The sequence below is a fragment of the Eleginops maclovinus genome, chromosome 4 (assembly GCF_036324505.1).
Source record: "Eleginops maclovinus isolate JMC-PN-2008 ecotype Puerto Natales chromosome 4, JC_Emac_rtc_rv5, whole genome shotgun sequence".
Classification (NCBI taxonomy): domain Eukaryota; kingdom Metazoa; phylum Chordata; class Actinopteri; order Perciformes; family Eleginopidae; genus Eleginops; species Eleginops maclovinus.
In genome coordinates this window covers 26,761,227-26,783,748 of record NC_086352.1, presented here as the reverse complement: position 1 = coordinate 26,783,748, position 22,522 = coordinate 26,761,227, and the positions used below count along the sequence as shown (strand labels likewise).

At 39.5% G+C, this 22,522-nt stretch overlaps 1 protein-coding gene across 1 annotated transcript in view; it reads left to right on the top strand.

Moving 5' to 3' along the window:
• LOC134863739 (protein kinase C-binding protein NELL1-like) overlaps positions 1 to 22,522 on the top strand; it is a 210,527-nt gene that overhangs the window by 123,064 nt on the left and 64,941 nt on the right. The window contains exon 13 of the mRNA XM_063882394.1: positions 22,292 to 22,417. Within this exon, the coding sequence (XP_063738464.1) occupies positions 22,292 to 22,417 (126 nt within the window). The remainder of the gene's footprint in view (positions 1 to 22,291; positions 22,418 to 22,522) is intronic.

Sequence of the window (22,522 nt, the reverse complement as noted above, 5' to 3'; positions counted from 1 at the left end):
CTATTAAGGTATGAGACACGTTCACAAAATGTGAAGCCCTAACATGCCTTATGAAAAGACCTGGAAGTCATTAGGATTAGTACTGAGGAGGATGCACAGTGCTGTGATTGGACAGGTTGTTCTTTATTCTTGCCCTTTGCTTTCATTTTGTTCTTTAGGGCTGATACAAGCACACTGCGAGTTTTCTGGTGAGCAAACATGGTTTTGGTATTAATTTCTCCCCAAAAGATACCTTTTATAATTAAAGCTACACTAATCAGTGTTTTTCCTATTAACACAAAATAAAACGATTTCAGTGGAATGTGAAAACGGTTGGTCATGAACCCACAAAGAATCATTATTCGGCTCGGATGCTCAGCTTTGTATCCTGTTTTAGCTCGTTTTTTGTGGCACATTTTTCTGTGTGGCTCAGCATCCCTGTATTTATAACAAGCATATACTATCAGTAATAATAAAAAAAACAACTGATAAACCCCCAGTAAGAAAAGAGTCTAGCTTAAGAGTGACATATCTTTCTAATGAGATGATGGAGAACGAACTTGGAGCTAAATAGTAGGGAATATATTGTTCTGATAATGCCTCCTTTAAAAGTTTGTGACAGGCCACTAAAGTGGATGCCACCAAGAGGTCATCATAGGCCTTTTTATGATTTGGATAGATGACATTATTTATTTTATGTTTCTAGTACCTGTTGTCTGTACACATTGATAAGTATATTCCTTGTGATCATGCAGTAACCTAGTCAACACATTTTGTTAAAGTTTATTTAGGGGACATAAGCAATCCTTGTTGCTGTGCTGGACACACTTTGTTCTACTAAAAAAGGATTTGGAAGCTAAGTGTGTCTCAAAAGAGTCTTACTCTTCTCTTCTGGTGCTTCACCCTAACTGCTTCCTCTCACCTCCTATCACCAGAAGCTGAAACAGCTTTTTCCCTCAGGGTTTTTATTGTTCAACATTCGAGGACAAAGTGTTCATATCTGAGCAGTCTGGTGTATTCTTGTAAATATCTGATCCCGGGGCTCTCTCTGTGCGAGAGCATGTTACAACTTGCGGAAGGAAGACATGTACCTGTGATATTTTGTGATGCCTGGAGGAAGAGGGACTTGGCTAAGCAACTTCAGTCTTCAGTTGTTTTTTTTTAAATCAAATATGGTGTGGGGTCTTTCACACACATGTACACCAACACAACTCTTGAAATCCCGAAAACATGTTGTGTAACTGTGCTGCTGCAAATATACCCCCACCTTCCCTCCCACCAATTCATGCCTGAATCAGCCACCATCCTCACCGTATGCTGTGCTCTACACACACACATGTAATCACACGGACAGAAAGCACCCAGATAAACACACACCATCATCCTCGTCCTCCATGAGAGTAGTAGCGTGATGTTTGCCTCTGCAGCAGGAGCTGAGGCACATACCCCCCCCCCCCACACACACACACACACACACACACTCCTCCTCAATGCCTATATAAGATATTTATAAGCATTTTGATAGTTTTCTTCCTCTCTCTATCATCCGAGGTGAATGCTGTCATGTCGGATTACTCCAAGAGCCATGCAGCATCTCTGCTGTGCTGTTCACTGAAGGCACTGGCATACTGTTCAGACCCACATAGGTTTAGTTCTGAATTATTAATCGCATTCATGTCATTAACCAGCGCACACAGCCTCCCCAGCCAAGGACCCCTTGCTTGACATTGAAATGAAACGGCAAATTAGATTCTCAGCAGATGTAGCTCAAACACTGCTGTACTGCAAAGACATGAATTAATGAGTGAATTAAAAACAAAAACAACCGGTTAGAAACACCAAATGAACACATGCACAACTCAGGGTCTTAAAGGGACAGTTCACCCCAATGAAATATTTGACTCTTACCTATTGCGCTTTTTATCATTATGAATATTTTTTGGGGTTGTCGAATGTTGGAGATGTCTGCTGTACTGAACTACAACCTCATCAACTCGCAGAAGTAGGCGTTATTTTGTGGAAGTGAGGCTCATGCTCAATCGTTGAAAATAGTTCCTACATGAAACTGTTCACAACTGGAGTCTGTAGGGTATCGCTAGATATTTGGTCATGAGTTATGCAAAACAAACGTTGTTGGTGATTGTTTTAAATGTATTTTTGCTTCAATTCAAGCCAATTGCCATTTAGTTACATTACCTTCGACAAAAGACATATATCGCTAGGGACATGTATAAGATAGGGAATATCAAAGTATCGAATGTGGGGGTAATGTTGTAAATTGAAACCAAAAGAACACAACACAACAGAACACAACTACTTGGTAAAAGTTAGTTAGGATCATGGTTTGGCTTAAAATGTGTGTATTTGTAGGTTATTCAAGTCGTAACATAAAATAAGTTGTGTTGTGGTTATTGGAAGCAAACAGAGCAATCCATCCTCCCTATGCAGGCCTTGATAAAACCATATTTGTTTTATGCCATGGAAAAAATAAGTTTCCCTCGATACATAATACAGTTGTGATGTGTGGGAAACTATTCCTTTATGAGACAAGGCTGAGAAGAGAAATAGTATAAAAAGAATGACATGGATATGATCTGTAGCTCTGAATTCAAATTAATTCACCTAGACAAAGTTCCTTCTTAGTCTTTGCTTAGCATTTGATTATAAAAGCTCACATATTTGCTTTGATTACTGAATTCAAACAAGCTTCCTGTTGAAAATAACTAAATAGCAATAGATCCTACACCATGGTTTTGTTTGCTGATGTTAACTTTAGAATACTGAGTTTGTAATGCAACTGCATGCAGTGAGGTTAATGCTTTTTCCCTGTTTCCGGGAATTTCTTACACACAAAGAGGCACACACATCGCTGGTGCAGATAGAAAATGGGTTTTGCCAGTGACAATAAGAGATAAATGGAGAACTGCTCTGAGTAAATGAGGTGATTTCCATGATAAAATAGAGCGATAAAGAGGCATGGAGAGATCGCTTTTCCCTCTCTCCACCACTCTCTCCAGCTCTACTCCACTTTGTCTGCTGCCTATTCATCATGACATCACAGTAATGGAGGACAGGCACACACATGCACACACTCATGGTAGATGAAGTGGAAACAGACAGCAGACTTGAAATCATCTGAGGAAAGCAAGATGAAGTTCTGTTCTCAAATCTGCCTGATACTGTAGCGTACGCGTAGGTGACCTTGGGTGATGTCACTCTGGAGCGTTGAGCGGCAACCCGGTGTGTGTCAGCCCGCACAGCTAAGAGCTGGCTCTGATCTCCTGAGGATTGAAATAAACCAGCAAGGAATTATTTAGGCAGGAGCAAGGGCAAAGCCAGGGATACTGATGTAAATGTACATCACATGTATGAAAGTCATTTTTGCCCTTCTAGGTGAGAGGCTAAAGGACTTCAGAGGGCATGTCCAAACACCTTGGTCCAATACATCTCTGGCCTTTGTTAAAGGAGGTTGTATTAAAATGGTTTTAGATACCAGACACCAGATTGCAGAAAAATATGCATTTAATGGCATCTGGGATAAATCCTTATACGTTGTCGTGATGCCTTGACCTTTTCTGTTGAGCCAATAGCAGCCGGGTTAATTTTTGTCAGAAAAACAAAGAGTTTGGGGAAAAAAACCTTGGGATTTGGGAACTTGTACTGTAAGGGGTATTTGTCATCTATGAGTCATCTGATAAAATAACCAGTTATTATTTGTTGTGGAGCACAGAGAGTTTGATGATCCTTTATATTATACCATTTGCAAAAAAAGATTTACTGCAGAATATAACGGGGCCGATTGCCAAAAAAGCATATTCAAGATCTTCAGAATGTATTTTTTCAAAGACCTGTTACTGTATGTAGTGCCAGCCTTTGTTGAAACCAATGGTTTCCCCATCATCCCCATAGCAACAGGATTCATAGAAAAGCATAACAATGTTCTAAGAAATGTATAATCATCAGTATGCTGACTATTTGGTCCAGTAAACTCATATCAGCTTCTGAACATTGCTGGGCTTTAAACATTTCAGCAGTTTCTTGTTTATTTGATTGTGAACCAGAAGCAGAGTTAATTGGCATCCCCCCAATGTCAGGCTTGAATACCGGAGATCAGCTATGATATCCATAATTGAAGCTATCAATATCACATTAATATTTTGACTGATGTTGTTCTGATTGTTAATTAAAATGTGGATCTCACAATTTTAAGTTACATTTTCTGATCCAAAAAATAACAAGTTGCTACAATTTATATTCCTTAGCCTTTTTAGTTTGAAGAACCAACAAATGTCACATCATATGAATAAGTTATCTTAACAAAAGATTATTAGTTGGCTCACATGTAGGCAATTTTCCCTTATTTAGTGGTATTTTAGCTGGCCCTCACAACAAAAAAATCGAGTGCAGACAGTTGCCTTGAAATGTTGAGTTGTCCCCAATTGTTCATGTTTACATTGTTCTCCAAGGGAGAGCATATTGTTGAGAAGTTATTTTATACATTGTTGCCTTGTAGAAATTTCCAATGTCCATGGATTCAGATTACCCTCTTTGACCATACCACAGTACAACTGGAAAATTGAATCAGACTTCCTTATTTAAGTAGAGTCATATTTCAACAAAAAAAAACAAGTGGTTTACATAACATGTAAACTACTGCACTTCATTGTTGGGATTGAATTCCAGTTTGTGTTTCTCTTTACCATTATATCTCTTTCATCAGTAGAAATACTGAAGTAGCACTACATATTGGAGTTAAATGTACAGAATAATTTCTATTGGATGAAAGTTTCTTGCAGTAAATCGGTGTTTCCTGGTAGCAGTTGTTGAAGCTGCAGGATGGTAGAAAGTGTGAGAAGAAACAAGTTGCTTGAGGGGATATCGGAGACTTAAGTCATTTAAACTGCATATCTTTATTCTGACAAGCAACGCTGGCTGTGATTAGGAGCACTTGGCAGGTTTGTGGTGATGGATGTCACATCGCTTTCCCACACTTTCCCTGATCAAGCACAACTACTGGATGAGATAACAGTGTCATATAGAAGTTTTTAATTTAACAGCCTGTGTTTTACCTGCGGTGTATTTGTCCCAAAGGGATCATTTACATGAATTTCGAGCAGCGGAATGATGTTATACCCTCTCTCCAGCTGTGCTGGGTGCTGACAAATATAATGTTCAGCACACAGAGTTACACATCTCCTTCAAGAGTATGACTGAAGACAGCAGATCAATCTCTTTAGAGATTTTCATTAAAATGATAGTGTCTGGGTTTGGTTCCAGAAGTAGTTCAACTTGAAAGACAAAGATTATTAATTCCTAAATGTATGTTTGGTGGTTGATGTCTAAATCCCAAGCAGGTTTAACATCGAATGATTGATAGAGTAGTGAAAGTCAAGTTGCACCATTTTAATGTGGGTTGAACAGCACAGATGTATAAGAAATCTGAGATTATTACAAAAAAAAGAGAAAAATGACACGGCTCTAAGAGGTCAACAATCTGCAACATAGGGAAAACAGGCTAATGAGCAAAACGTCTTAATGGCTTCAATCAAAATCAATTAATAGCGCAATGTCAAATTATAAAACACATTGAGCAGCATTTGATGTGTTTGACCGTTTTTGGTTCCTCCCATGAATGTCCTTTTTTGTGACTTGTGATTTGTTTTGTGCCACATCATGGTAGCTCTCTGTCTACCCGGTCAATTTCGTTCCTACCCTCACCTGTGGTCATGAAGGATGGGTCATGACCGAAAAAACAAGATTGCTCATACAAAATGGGATTTCTCCGCAGGGTGGCTTAGGGATAAGATGAGAAGTTCAGGCATTCGGGAGGGACTCAGAGTAGAACTGCTGCTCCTTCGCGTTGAAAGGAGCCAGTTGAGGTGGTTCGGGCACCTAGTGAGGATGCCACCTGGGCGCCTCCCTAGGGAGGTGTTCCAGGCACGTCCAGCTGGGAAGAGACCGAGGGTTAGACTTAGGACCAGGTGGAGGGATTATATCTCTTCGCTGGCCTGGGAGCGCCTCGGAATCCCCCAGTCAGAGCTGGTTGATGTGGCCAGGGAAAGGGAAGTTTGGGGCTCTCTGCTGGAGCTGCTACCCCTCGCGACCCGACCAGGGATAAGCGGGAGAAGATGGATGGATCATAGGAAATGGAGTTTTTTCAAAATATAAATAGAATTTTTCAATTATAAATCAAGAATAGTTTGTTTTATAACATCAAAGGATATACTAATACTTGTGTATGTTGAAAAGGAATGTGCACTTTCTTCAAATAGATCAACAAATATAACTCACAGAGAAAGAATAAATAATGTGTCACAATAGCTGGTGGTACAGTAGAGTTACACAAACAGAGTTAATCCCGTCTCCATGGATTAAGAGCTGAACGATGGATACTAGTAGAAATTGAGTGCCAGCAACTTGAGGTTAAAAACAGTAGAATGATACTGGAAAGGATGAATTCTGCTGAGGTTCTCTCCCTTTTTGTTCATACAATGACAGCACTTCCTTGCCTTAATATTGAAAGGGAGTTGTCGCCTCCTATTATTAATCTCTGTCTGCTCCCCTCAGCTCGCTGCCCTTGTGGAAAGGTCTCACACCTGAAAACACACACTCACACACACACACACACACACACACACACACACACACACACACACACACACACACACACACACACACACACACACACACACACACACACACACACACACACACACATAATTCAGCAATTCCTACAGTGTACAACGTGTGTAACATGAGAAATGAGTAGAATGGTTTACCTGACGCTGGCCTTCCCTGTACAGCCCTGCCCTGCCCAGAGACAGCTCCTACCATCGGGGTCAACAAGAGTTCACTGCCGGGCTGAGGACAGAGGACAGGGAAGGATGGAGCAGCATAAAAAAAAAGCTTACAGTCAGAAAAACAAGCTACAGAATAAAATCTGGAACAGAACTGAATGTAACATTTCACAACACCCTACAATATATTTTTTGTGACATTAGCATTGTATATCAATCTCTTCAACCCTGATTATACTGTTATATGCATTTATATTAAATGCCTTCTATAGGTTGACATTTTTGAAAGTTGTTCCATATTTCTTCTTAATGTATAAAAAATATTAAATTAATGTAAAACCTTGTCATTTTAAGATAGGAAAACCTGACTGTAACTCCAGCATAGTTTTTAATCAAGTATTTTTCATACAGAAAATAGAAAAGGGACACGAAATGACCTGGGAAAAATTCTGGTTTACTTTTAAATGAATGTGACTTTCTTCTATAGCGCTATTAAAAAATATATTAATATGTATAATCCCCTCATTTTTATGGCCTGATTATTATGCCACAATAACTAATAGCTAGAGATTATGAATTGACATTTTGATTTTGGAACGGTCACTTAAAACAGTGGCAAAAAAGGGTTCATCTGGAGCGTTGCCACACTGCCTGGCTGAACCAGCACAGATCCAGAGGACATGGAAATAATATTCCATTGCATATGTCGACATTGATCATTTATCAAAACGCCCTTCATTTAACATGACAGGGATCTGCTGTGGAAGTTAATACTGGAACCTTCAACCCTGCCATTGCTAAAGACAGCCCAAGGTTGGAGGATTTGAAAGGCGTTCAATTCATGTTAATGTCATCTCTCACGGTGGAGCAACATTTGGCACACTGTTTGTGTCCGCAAATGACATCTGCTTCTCAGAATTTGTCCTTATTTCACTAAATCTAGTGAGACAGTAAATGACAGCTGACTATATAAAGAATATCACTGCCCACTGAGAACAAATTTGTTTTCCAGACACAGATGCAGCCTGTCTCCATCCTGCCATCACTGGCATTTAATTGCACTTGATATTTAAGCATTGGAGCAGATCACATTACAAGTGGCTCTTCCTCCTGTTTGTGCTGGCGGGGGTATTCTATAATATGTTCCTCATTTCCCTAGCCGTCCTTCAGACTGCGCTGAATGTCAGCTGCTCTGGGCAGCAGTGTTCTGTATCAATTATAAGAGTTGAGGCGGCTACAGTGCATCGGGAGCTGATAGCATCAGTGCAGACGGGGATCTAAAGGAGGGCGAGCTGAGTGCAGGTAGATAGAGTTGTGGCGGGGAGAAGGACACTAGGACTAGGCAGAATGCAGGTCTCCTAAGGATGAACCAGAGGAGATATTGGAGATTTAGGAATAGAAGTTAATGAGAATTTTAATACAGAAAGTAAAAGTATTAGTTTCTAGGTGTCACATAGGATTTTTTACAATTTATCAAATGGACACGCTGTAAATAAAAAATTTGATTGCCTTCATGCCCTACAGGACCTACAGGGGTGTCACTATTAACTGCTTTTGATGGAAATATTGACTGTCTTTCTATACAGTTAAACATATACTTTATATAAATTATGTTGAAAGGTGTGTTAGAGAAGGTTAATATCCCCGCATTAACCAAATACAAATTCGACTGACATACTAACACCCACCTCCCCCCACATCCTTCCTGCTCATTCACCCCAACCCCATCATCCCCCTTCCAACCCACCCTGGATTGAAAGGACACACAGATCAACTACAGTAAAGATGTTATGATAGCAGTGTTGAACGCTTGCGTTATCTATGAGGTCTGAAAGTCTTATTGACCGACTGCAGAGCTGTCTCATTTGTTGCTGTAAGACCACATACCTAGCTAGACTTCACACACACCATGTCCAGGTGGTACTATCATTAGAAAACATCATTGTTTGTGAGAAAGTAATTGGTGCTTGACAGCAGCTTTATTCCAAAACCCCAGGGTATTCTCTTAAATAAATGTCCCCAAGGCATTATAAGTGCATAGGATGCAGTTTGTTGATGGCTTAGCTTTCATTTTGTGCAATATCCCAAGAGTGTATATCTCTTTTATATGAAATTACTTTCTGGTTTGGGCTCCTCCAAGAGAGCTGTATGGACTGCCAAATGTGTTGCCAGTTTATTTGAGGAGAGGTCAATCATATGAAGCAGTATGTGGGTCCAGTGGGTCTAATATGACCTTTGAGGGTGTACAATGTTCTCCTCTATTGACCTATGAGCAGTAGGATTGAACCATTTTGGTGATAGCCTGTAGCGGAAAATGTCAGTGACAGCAGTGGAAGTTAACGAGAACAAGTCCTACTTCCCTTTTTGTCTTAAGGTCCTTCATTGGATTGACTTTTTTATTATTTTTTATTTGACCCAACAAACCTTAGTCTATACAATTGGTCGGAAGAGTGCAACACCATGCAAAATGCAGGTTATTCTGTAAGTCAACAATGGGAAGTCTCTTGAACACCCTACCCTCCATCATCATTCACAGTCATTCAAGAGAACATTCTGAAAATCGTTGGCCACACTAAAGACCAAAGTTATTTTGTGGCAACATAACAAGGTGTATTAATGAGTAGAATAACTCAAATGATGACACAGGAACTGATTGGCATAATGATAAAGAGTTATTGTTAGATTTAAAAGTGAAATGTAAAAACATCTCTGAAATCAAACCTAAGATGGTCAATAATTAAGTGACATTTTGAACGACCCATCAAATGAAATTTAAAATGTTACACCTGACAGAGGAAAGGAACAGTTACGTGACAGTTAATAAAAAATCCCTTCAAACTTAACGACTTGCCTTTTCAGAATTAATGTGTGAAACGACAGCTGGATCACCCTGGATTGGAGGTTGTTAACTGTCAGCTCTCTCCGGGGAAACGAAGACAAGACAGCTACTTCATAATGAGTCATAGGCAAACACAATGAATGTTAAAGTGAATGATGATTTGAACTAAAAAAATGTATTCACTTCTGAGCCAGGCGGCATGTATGAATTGGATATCTGGATTTTTTCACAAGCATTTCAATTTAGAATCAAGAGAGTATCCAATGATGCTACGGTTGACTAGCAATCAGTAAGGTTTGATAGGTAGAAATACATGTTGATTAAGTTTAGTTTAACAGTTTACTTTTTTTATGCAACTTTTTTATAAAAGAACTGGCGATTTCATCGTAGTAATTGGATGAAAAGGTTGTTTTTGACCGTGACGATCAGATGGAAACAATCATAACAAAGACCTAAAAGCCAACTGTTGGAGAAGATCAACCGGGTGGACACCAGATGTTGCTGCCAGTGAGTGTGTGACTTTTAAGGTCCACCTCCCTCGTTATATGGCTGTCAAGTATGGTGACAAGCTCATTCATGTGTGAGAGCAAGAATCATCTGGTAGGTGCTTATTGTCAAAGAACTTCAAAATCCTTGCTTGTCTGGCTTCGAACAGCGGTGACGACAACAATACAAAAGCTCAGGGAGAAGTCGCTGCCCAATGGCCCACAAGGCAAAGGCGTTATGTGGACATGGACCTTGCTTTTCCTTCTGTCTCCCCAGCATAACATAGTGTTCGCTTCTATGGAACCCATTGTAAAAACAACTTTAATGTACCTCTCATTTCAAGGGTAGGGATCATCATGTGAGTAAAATACAAAAAATTCCAACAAACACCTTTGTCTTGTACAAGAATGTAGCACATCAAAGACATTTCGTCTGTGAACTTAATACAGGTAGTAACATTTCATCCAAAAGTAATACTACATAAATAGATTTTTGGGTAAAGTGTTCAGCTCACTTTGTATTTATAGAAATTATACAACAACGTTTTTTTTAAAGAACCAACTCGAGAAAAGTTGATTTAATTAGATCCAGGCTTTAATTTGCATCTTCATTCTATCAAATATAATGTTGTTTCTTTTATTGTTGGCTCCAAAAGCCTATATTGAATCAATTAAAACCACACAGTAACACCTACAGTATAGAAATCAAAATAAGAGATACAGTATGACAGCAGGTTAAATGTTGAGGAATCAATCAGATTTAATCCTAATAAATGTGTCTAAAAATAACGAGCAGATATGATAGACTGAGCACTTTGATGTGACCGTTTTCATCACAACATGTTCATAGTCACTGGTCACAGTGGATTCAGATGCATCAGCTTCCCAGGACTGATTATCATGCATCTTACGCTTTGTGGTTTTTTAAGTGGGCTGTCTTGCAGCTGGCAGAGCAGATGACAAGTGTGAATTTTGTCAAAAACAGATGTGGCCCCTCCTGCATGGCTGATGTATTACCAAAGTTAGTTGTCAACGTGTTGTTGCAAAATAAATCCTGCGATGTTGAGAAACCGGGGTGAATATGTTGTCACCGGGACAGAGTCTTGTCTTATTTGTCAGGTTGTCCAGAACGTTTTTACTGTAGCTGCTGTTTCATTGTGTTGAATTTTAGAAAATAAGAAACGGAAGAAATGACGTTCAGATCAGTGTGTGAGATGCATTTTAGGGTGTAATTGTTGAGCACAATCCTCTGAAACAGCTGCAGCATTTGAGTTTGTCATCAGTTTTTTTTCCGAAATGGGATCATTTTAGGGATTAGGATTACGATGAGTTTTCAGATTAAGATGGAATGTAGGTTGAAAAATAACTTTAGCTGTTTTGCACCCATCTGTTTTCCATTATTTGCCATTACGACCCTACAAACTCAAGATCAATTCTTCACTAAATTACTTTAGATTTTTGTACAAAAAAGTATAAAACACAACCACCATCAATCAACATGCCTGTAAAGACTAGATGTTTTTGGGTAAATGACACAACTATAGGTCAATTTAGTTGACTTATAGTTTAGGTCTTTGGGCTAAATTTGGTTGGAGGATAAAACAATAACACCAACTATACAAGACAACTTTACATGGCAAACAAATTGATAAGCCCATTATAACCCTCTTGAGTCAAAATAAACCAATCAATATGCAACAAGACACAAGCATCTCCTGAAAAGGCACAGTCATGTATCAATGAAAAACTGGAACACATGCAGCTTTACAGTAGGTAGGTATACTGGCTAATTTTGCATGCACACTCTAACGTTAATGCTTAAACAATGTCTTTTTGATGTGAAGAATCCACATTTTGGACTGTAGTTTCATTACAAATGGACATTTCAGCCTTAAAAAACAAGTCAATGTATTTTGCAAAACACATATAGCCTACTATAATTCAGGCTGCTTCAAAGGGTGCTAGCAGCTATTTTACAAGTGGTGTCCGCTGTATCTTTACCTTCTAATAAAAATGTTCCTTAATATAATTTAAATGAGCAAACTAAACCTAGGTACCCTCTATCACTGGATTATTATGTACTAGTGAACTCAAGGGAATTCCACTGTAATGTTGGTGTTGGTTTATGATTTCATTCGCTATAAGGATTTTTTGATGGTTAATGTGACATGTGTTTTATTGAGAGTTTTCCACAAACTATAATACAAATTTAAATGTAAGAGTGCAGAGAAAGCTTTGTTGCAGCAGAGCAAGCAGATAGTCTGGGAATATGTCCACAGTTATAGTAATACTCACCTGTGTTCAGTTGACCTGAGGATATAAACTGTATGTGTGTCATGTTGGAACATGAGAACTGCTCACCTGCCTTTCGTCTGGAGGATTCAACCTTTCCTCCGCCTCCTCTGTCCTCCAGCTGCTCTCTGCTGTCAGAGGAACCCGAGGGGCTGCCCTTAATTATGGCGAAGAGGTTGACTGTGACACGGACGCAGGACGTGGCGTCTCGAGGCCGGGGCCAAAAAGGGCACGCCTCGCTCCCTGTCGCAGCATCCGCGGACAATGAGCGCTATAGCAGACCATCTGCTGCTGCTGCTGCTGCCCTCCCAACAGCCGCCGTCTCAGGGACAAATAGCTGTGTGTGTGTGTGTGTGTGTGTGTGTGTGTGTGTGTGTGTGTGTGTGTGTGTGTGTGTGTGTGTGTGTGTGTGTGTGTGTGTGTGTGTGTGTGTGTGTGTGTGTGTGTGTGTGTGTGTGTGTGTGTGTGTGAGAGCTGCTTCTACCAGTCTTCTCCTCAGCTACTCTACTGTCACTTTGCCATTTCTCCCGCTGGGCCCCATGCTGACACTTCTACCTTTCAGGGAAATAGGGCACAGCAGCAGTGGGGCATGTAAAAACATTTACAAACTCAAGCAAAAATGTACGAGTCTGTAAAAAATCCTGAGAAATAAAGAAAGTACCTGAAGTCTGAGTAGAAAATGCAATTTTGTAACTACAACATACTGGGCTGCTGACTTGAATTAAGAAGCAGCAGAACTGAGTGGAAAATATCAGTGAAATTGCATTTAGAGAAGTGTGTGTGTGTGTGTGTATGTGTGTGTGTGTGTGTGTGTGTGTGTGTGTGTGTGTGTGTGTGTGTGTGTGTGTGTGTGTGTGTGTGTGTGTGTGTGTGTGTGTGTGTGTGTCTGATACTTGTATTTGTAAGTGTTAAAAATAGGATAGCCACAACTTGCATGCAAGCATTTTGTCAGCATCTGCTTTCAAGGGCCTCTAGATTTGTCTCTAAATGGAAATAATGAATAATGAATCTAATTAAGCGCTCCAACACAGCGTTGTCAAATGGTTATACCCCTAATCATCACTTCTGTCCATTAATTACTGCATGTCATCGATGAAGTCACAACAAGTGCAATGTTGTCACTTTGATGTCTCGCAGGCGCTTTATTTGTCCTGAACGCTCCATTTCAATCTCCGCTGTCCATGTTTCTTTCTGTTTCTACATATTTTTCCATTTCTTTCTCTATTTTCTCTTAGTTTCTCTCTAGTATTCACGTTTCTATTTTGTTTTTTGTTTCTGACCCTGTTTGAATGTGTTTGGCTGTCACTTTCCATGATGCGCAGTCAGTTAGAAAGATGGTCATTTACCATAGTGACCAAAAACACGGTGGAAACTGTCAGGATAATAACAGCTCCACACCTACTCATATAGCTTTCAATTCTTCCTTTCCCTATCAGCTACACAGTGAATAGTGACTGATGGGATGTCAATTTAGATAATTTCTGTTGTTAGCTGTGAGGCATCATCGTTACCTAGCAACTGGTAACTAATGGTTGAATGTGGCAAATAATCTGAAACAAGTTCTCATCTGCTCTAGCGTAATTATATGAAAATAACCTTTCTGACAAATGTGAATGTGTGTACGTGAATTGACCCAATGAGAGCTAAATTCTACCATCTGCTGTTGTGTCCCCAGCCCACAGTCATGCACAGGGTCAATCAAGGGTGTGTGTGTGTGTGTGTGTGTGTGTGTGTGTGTGTGTGTGTGTGTGTGTGTCTGTGTGTGTGTGATACAACATAGCCATTCATGCTGGCTTTGCCTGAAGGAAAAAGAGTACAACACAGTAGATCTGATTGAAACACAGTTGGACGGATGTACAAAACCAAATGTATCAGGACAAACTACGTCGTATGTATTTTATGAAATTATTATTCAGGAGGCTTATAGTCTCAGAGAACAACTTATTAACTTCATCTTAAACTGACAAGATGAAGGCGAAGTGGTGTAACATTAAAACATTGCTGGATAGCTATTTCTTAAGCTTATTGTTTACAGTTATGTTAATACTTCAACATGGTAGAATAAGCAATTACTTTCATTATTGATTAACCTGCTTATGTTTCAAGAATAGTCAATTATTTATAGTCTATTACATTTCCCATCCCAGTTTGGGAGTGTTGGCTCTTCGTGTTTTCTTTTGTTTGTTCAAAACACAGAGATTTTCAGATTTATAGGATGAAACAGAGAAAAGCAGGAAATCTCCATATGTGTTGCACTGAAAACAGCACATTGTGCAGTTTCTTAAGGGAAAATGACTTCATTACTAGGCAAATTGTTTGTTTTTTGTTGCTTTTGTTCATATAATCAATTATATGATCAATCTTTGCAGCTCTATTGACAAAGCAGACTGAGTAACCTAGATGGAACAGTTTACCTAGTGTGTATTTGTTCACACTGTGTGGACAATGACAGAGGAGCTATGGAGATTGGGCAACGTTAGGGAAATCATAATGTAGGGTGTCTATGTCGGAAGAATCATTTAGGCAATGAAGCCATACAAAGGATCTGGCATAGGGTCAAATAATCTATAAATTGTTAAAATGTGTTGATTTCAATATTTAGTTGCCTTGGAGCCATGTCCATGGTTTGACCTCTGATTGGTCTCAAACAGTGATGCAAATTGTGTCGTTTCGCAACACCTTTTAACTGGCCACCCTTCACTCTCAGTCATGAACATTTTGAATAGAGCACAATCAACTTGCCATTGAAAAGGGGGTGAGTCAGCCCTTAATTATATATATAATATATATATATATATATATTATATATATAGGTAAGTACAAACCGTGAATGAGAGCTCTTCAGACACCAGTTAAGGTTGATGTTTTTATCCTTTACAGCACCCCTAGATATTAAGACGTGTTTTGAAAATCAATAGCATTTGTCCACTGGACTGCGACGGTACTCGTGTCCTCTAAACAAAGGAAAATGTATGATTTAAATCATGAGTACACAGCTCAGCACTACTGCTTCACACTGTTTCCCTCTGGCAGCATCTGTGTTTACCTCTCAGCTTCTCGCCCTGTCTTCAAACTCAACAGCATCCGTAGCACTTCCTGATTACCAGCCAGTCACAGGACACAATTGTGTGTGTGCAAGTACCCCCTTTAGTGCATCTCAGACTGTGCCTGTGATTGATTTGTGTGTTTGTAAGACTGCATGCATGGATTTACAAGGTTCCTGCATAGTAGGGAATAGCATGGTTCAAACTAACAGTAAAAATAACAATATTTCTTTTGTTTATTTTTTAGGACTTACTGTCTTTGAGTACAAAGCTGACTCAGAGTTATTCCCTTGGGTATCATGTTCATACAAAACTCACCGTTTTTTCAACTGACATCAGGAGGACTAAAATATTTTTATTTTTGTTGATTTTTCTTTTTTATCCCCAATTTGACTTACTTGTCTCACAGAATAGAACATATTTGTACAATGAAATCATTTTCACAACCTACAACCACAGCTGCTGTGCACCAGGTGTGCACTAACATGAGCAGAGCTGTAAGTAATCTAAACAACTCGTCCATAATCCTCCTACTCATGTCTTTACTGCTAACTGCAACAATCAGCTCTGTGTTCAAACAAATCAAACTGAACTGTTTCTTTCACATCCATGCCATTGCCGCTAACTTCATGCTGACGACACAAACACACACTTTCTTGCTTTTTCTCTTGCGCTCTTTGTATTTCAAACAAACTTGCAAGCGCTAAACACACAACTTATGCACTGATTTAGTCTTTAAAGTTGTATGCAACCCATATCACAAAATTTAAAAAACATCTGAAAAATACATTGACACAAAAACATGTCCCTGATCTGTGGGCCTACAGTAGGTGTCGCTGATCAATTTAGTTCTTAGGAACCCCTGCATATTCTTTGTAACATCCATGTTGTTTCCAAATTATGACTCAACAACACAACAAAATAGAACTTCCAAACTCCCAAAATATGGCTATGTGTCCATATGTGTATTTGCAACACTGTCATGATGAGGTGTTTTTGATGCTGCACAGATTCAATCTCTGTGCTGATTATGTTTTTTTGTAAAACACCAGTCTTCCCAAATGGATTGTGTCTGTTTTCTGTGATAAACATCTCTCTTGTTCGACACAGCAAAATTCAGTTTAGGATACATGTTAAAATGAGACCTCCGCTGTGCAGTAAACCGTTAAACTGTAAGCAACAGGTGCACACTGCACCACCTCATTCTGCCTGATATATGGATTTATTTCAGTTAGTGGGCACCCTGGAGTACATTTCTAAGCTTTGCAGTAAATATAACTGTGTGAACAGCCGGCTCTCACACACACATACAGTAGCTCCTGTCATCTAGGTAAACTGTTCCGCTCTGTCTGTCAGAAGGACTCTGTCACAGTTTCAGTCTTCACAGTGTCTGTCTGAGAGTCTGTCAGTGTGCAGCTCTGTGAATGGCAGCTCCTTGTCGGAGTTTTAAAGTTACAGGTAGAAACAGAACACCTTGCTGCTTACTTCTCTGGATAACACACAATCATTTTCCTACCTGAGAGCTGTTTCGTCACAGACAACGCAAACAGCATGTTCCTGAGCATGCTCTAATCCACTTCCTGCTCTGCATGTGCCTTTTACAACAAGGAAGGTGATAAGAGCTGCTGCTCTGTAATTAAATGCACCAGTAGTTCTGTTTTGTCCCCTGGTTCCAAGAAGGGAGAAACAGCATCCTGCGCTGCATGTTGATTTTTTGTTGTCGTTCTGTTTTATTTGTTTATGGCATGGAAAGATAAGAGAGTTGAATCTTTGAGATCAGCCATTTGAGGCCTCTGTGTGCCCTCATTGTGGAAACGAAACCCCCGTCATGAAAGTCATTTGGTCCCCTCCAGGGCTCAGTCCATATTAAAGGATAATACGGCAGTTCTTTTGAAGTCTGTGCCAGTAGTCTAAAGTTCCCACTGTCGCAGGAAGAATGGAGCATAGTGGGAGATATCCTCGGCTCACATTACTCCTTCCCAAATCAAAGTTGTGGAAAGCAATGTTTTGTATAACACTTGAATATCATGGTATGTAATTGTTGGTTGTGATCAATTTCCTCCTTCAGAGGGGGGACATTTTTGTTCATTTTTAGACAGGATGAAAAACATCATACAGGGATAAAAGTGCATCACTGGGATGAGAAGAAGCTTATTCTTTTATTCTCATTTCACTGTACTGAGGGAGAACTGCCTTACATTACACTTTATTGTCTGTCAATTACCTGACACACACAAGGAGAAATAGCTTTACCCAGAAAGTATGAAAATAAACCAGAACTGAAGAGTCTGAAACCAGAACAATAGACAATACAATCCTGAAGATGTGCTCATATATACTCCCAAGTCAACAGGCAATCTAGTGAATCTACTAACTACTGAATTTCCCCACAGGGATTATTAAAGGTACATCTTATTTTATCAATATATCACAACATATATATTCATTTAAAGAACCTTCAAACCCTGATGTTTTTGAAATTGGGTTTATTTGGTCCAGAGATTTCTCTTAGGAAATACATATTGGTATGTTTTGGTTGGTGTCATAAGAATAGCATCACTTTTTCTGCTTTAGGCCGAAGGTATAGTAATCCGTGTTTGTTTGATGATGCTTTAAGAAAGTCAGAAAAGAAAGGAGTAAAGTAAGGATCAGAAGATTATTAGTTGCATTATTTGTAAAATTATTTCTATTAAGTCATTATCAGTACAAGTTTCTTCAAACAACCACAAAACAAGCTACAACTACTGCAAACAGACAACAAGGCATTAGCAACATTGGAATGTTTCACTGATCGTAATGGCTAACTCTCAACACTGGGTCTCCAATACAGAGGTCCAACTCTGAACAAAACCCTAGGCATTTTTGGATGTGTCATAAGACACCAAGCTATTGAAGTTAGGGCCATTATTTGGATTAGTTGCAGTGATTTTATTAATGAATTAAGCTCAATATGGGTTACTGAAAAAAAATAACCCAGACACTTCTAAACATAAATTGACAAAAGTGTTTAAGTCAAAACTTCCCCACCATGGAGATTACTCACTGTTAGCTATATGTTGTTCTGCTGTTAAATAATGCTATCTCATACTTTTTGATATCATGCCGACTTGCATTTAAATGTTATAATTTGTGTCACAATTGTGTTTCAGTGAAGTCAAATGAGAAAATAAAAGCTGATAAGCTGTTTACACCAAATGCATTAAAGAAAATAAATAAAACATCCCATCTCCCTTTCAAAAGCAATGCTCTGTGCCAGCCTCAATTATCATAGTGTGTAATTGCTTGGTGAGATTAACTTCTGGGTTCATGAAAATAGAGACCGAATGAGTGAGAGAGCGGTCTAAAAGGATGGGGATGATGATTGCTGTGTGTGTGTGTGTGTGTGTGTGTGTTGTGTGTAAGTGTGTCTGTGTTGGTTTATGTGTGCAAAGCAGAGAGTGATGAGATATGTATCAGGAGGATTGTTGACATTTGGTTGGAAGCAGCTCTAGCTGAGTCATTTTTTTTTTTAAATAAATGCTTCAGCAGGAGTCTATTTTCTGTTAAATTGTTCACATGAAATATTTGATAGTGCTGATTTGTGTTCGGGCTACATCGTTCAGTTACAGAGGACCATCAAGAGTTTTAGCAGCTTTGTTCCAGTACCAAGGCGTATAAACACTTTCAAATAGATTTATTAAAATGAGTTAATGTTAACACACACACACACTTTTTGCATAATCTCGAGGCTCATTCATAATGCTGCTCTTCTTATTCTAAAGAACTCAGCTCATAAGGACAATGCATTACAAACTACTCTACGCATTATACACAAAGACTACTCTTTAACACAACATGAGCCAATAGGTCAACTTTGCCAAAACATAGGTCAGTCACACAGGAAAAAGGGCACATATATTCAATCTATTTTGCTAATTAAGATATATTTGATTTATTACATATAAAGTTATTTGTGCATTTCATGTGTTCAAATAAAGAAACACAACACTGCATGATATATTTCTATTATTTTGAGGCAGCAGCTTTTTTCAGTGAGCTTCAAACAGAGCAAAAAATAAACTGATCAAAGAGTGATCAACTGCAGTGGCCACACACACACACACACACACACACACACACACACACACACACACACACACACACACACACACACACACACACACACACACACACACACATACACACAAACACACACTACAGCTTGTGTGTTTGATGGTGAGAATACACAGAGGTGTTTTATTTAGCAGAGACACAACGTTTCTGTATGCTTGAAGCCATTAACATTACTTTGTACATTAACGGAATAAGCATATACTGTCCACATCCACACACATGGATTAACTGCCGTAGGCACACGCAGACACACACTGGTACATGCATGCACACAGAGTCCTATCCTGTCTTATTTTTAGCTGTCCCTCTCCCCAGCCCTGACCTACATCACAGCATGAATAAAGCAGCAGACAGATGAAGAAACTGAGCTCAGACGGAGGAGGTGTGGGAATGGGGGGAGGAGGTCTGGGACTGAGGGTAGAGCGAGGACTAGGGGGGGACAGAGATAGACACACTGGCAAATCCAGGAAAATGAATTCCCCCCTGTATGAAATGACAGATCCAGTTCTGTCAGCAGACCTCACCTGTTACTACATTCCCAGAGGAGGCTGCAGAGGACACACGCACACACATACACAGTTGTCAGGATACAGGACCATGGAAATAGATCAGAAAGCCTCATCATGCATCAGGCATGACAGTAGATGCATTTCCCACTTTTAATGAAATCTGACAAAGCCGCCAGCTCTCCACTTTAAATTATTGAGGACGCGTCTCTGTAACATCGCAGGCTAGCCGCCATCTGGCTTGAACAACACCTTGGCGCATTTTGCCAATAAAGGATAATCAAATGAATAGCCTAGCACTTCAGGACAAGATGTAAATTGGATTCAGGTAGTGTTTTGCAGCCTCAAAGCACTCAGCTAAGTTCCATGTTTTTGATGTAGTCCTGAATACATGATCGGTCTCTCTTTGATTGTGCAATTCAACACTCCTACTGTACTCTCTCCAAGGATGAAATTTGCAGAGGAAAAAAACCCTCTGGGTGTTGCATGTAAGTCAATTATACACTTCATACAAATTCATTCTGTTGTAAGGTGAAAGTGTGAGCTGAACCTCAAAGCTGAAATGTATTTATCCAAGGAGAGGATATGGAAATACTCCTCACTCTCTCCTTCCCTTAAGTGTAGCATATGGAGTCCCTTAAGTGGTGGAAAGGCCTGTTAGCCTCAGGAAACCAGCTCTCTGCTGCTCACATCCGCATACAAACTCTGTACAGTACACACACATGCATGCACACTCACAAATTCAGGCCCTTCTTCATAACACCTCCCTTGTGTGTTTCTGATCCCATTTCATCAGCAGTCATCCAGCTCAGCTAATGCCTCCCTGAGCTCTGTGTTTCAATGCTCGTAGGGTGGTGTCTTTCAAGCTACATTAGGAAGAGAGGGAGAGAGTCTGTGAATGAAGAGAGGCTTTAATGTATCATATTAGCTGAACATTATGGATGTCAGGAACAATGCTGCTCTCCCTGCTGTCCTCTGTCCTCTTCAGTTTATAGGTCCTTATCTCATCATCTCTCCAATTTACTTATCGTTTATTTTCCAACCCTTTCCATTTATTCCTTTACTTTGTTATAGTGTCGCCTCATATTCCCATTTTATTTATCATGTCTCCTTACTACCATTCCTTCTTGTTCTTTTGTTTTTTTCCTGCTGTCAACAGTCCTTTTCAGAAGTAAGAATGTATGCCATATGACAAACCCTAATACGGCAGCTAGGTGTCTTTCAAACCCATGCAACATATACATCAAAATAGAGTTTATGACAGTTGTAGCCTATAAAAAATATGGCTTCTGATTGGCCAATGTCCCTTTGTTAAAGTGGTTGTCGGGTTCAGATAATTATAAAAAGGAGGTATGAACAAATGAACAGATGAAAAACTACTGTATATTGCTGCTAGTGATGATGATGCTGATCAGGGTTTTGTCTAAACCAGGTAACCGGTGCGCTGCACCCTCTTATTTTCAGCGTGTGTCCTCATACGAAAATGCAGCTTTTCCCTGTAAAATGTGAAAGTGATGCCAGAAAACCGTATTTCAGATCGTCAAAATGGTATAAATACTCCAAAAATATGAAAATGGTGTCAAATACACCGTCAGACGGCATCTACGGCTTTGTTTTTAACAGAGCTCTGATGAATAGGGGATGTATGTCCAGTTGGTCTGCCGGTGTACGAGTGACAGGCAGCACGCCTAGATTTAAACTGTGATTTCTCAATTCTATCATTTCTGTTTCTGTAGACGAAGTAAAGAAACAGTAACTCAGATGTATTTGTTGTTGTAGATGCAACACGTGACTCAGCAGCTTTAAGACATGAAGAAACTATTATTTTCCACTTCGTTCTAATGCATTATTTTCGCTGGAAAGTGGGCGGGACGTCATTTTTACGGGACGTCACTTGCTCTCATCTATTGCCCTCATGCTATATTTTTCTATAAAAAAACCCTGTTACTGATGATGATGATGATGATGATGATGATGATGATGATGATGATGATGATGATGATGATGATACACACCTTACAAACTCTCCATTGAAAAAGTTGTATGATTTGAGTTTTGGATAAGAAAGTATCCAAATTATAAATAAAAGTAAAGTATAAATAACTGAATCAGATTGGAGCATCAGTGTTGAAGCAGTTCAGTGCACTCCATCCAAAGGCTCACCGTGTTCATCGTCCTGAGTGGGTGTCTTTAGAGGGAGTTAATAATCCACTGTTTGTTCTCTGTTTGTCCGCAGATATTGATGAGTGTGCGACCCAGATGCATTACTGCCAGTCCAACACGGTTTGTGTCAACCTGCCTGGCAGCCATCGCTGTGACTGTCTGCCCGGCTTCATCAGAGTGGACGAATACTCCTGCACCGGTACGTCTTCACACACAATGCTGAATCATCAGACCTTATTTGTATTACCTCTGTGATGCAAGGAAATAATACGTACTTAGTGCTTTTTCGACTGTTAGCAAATAT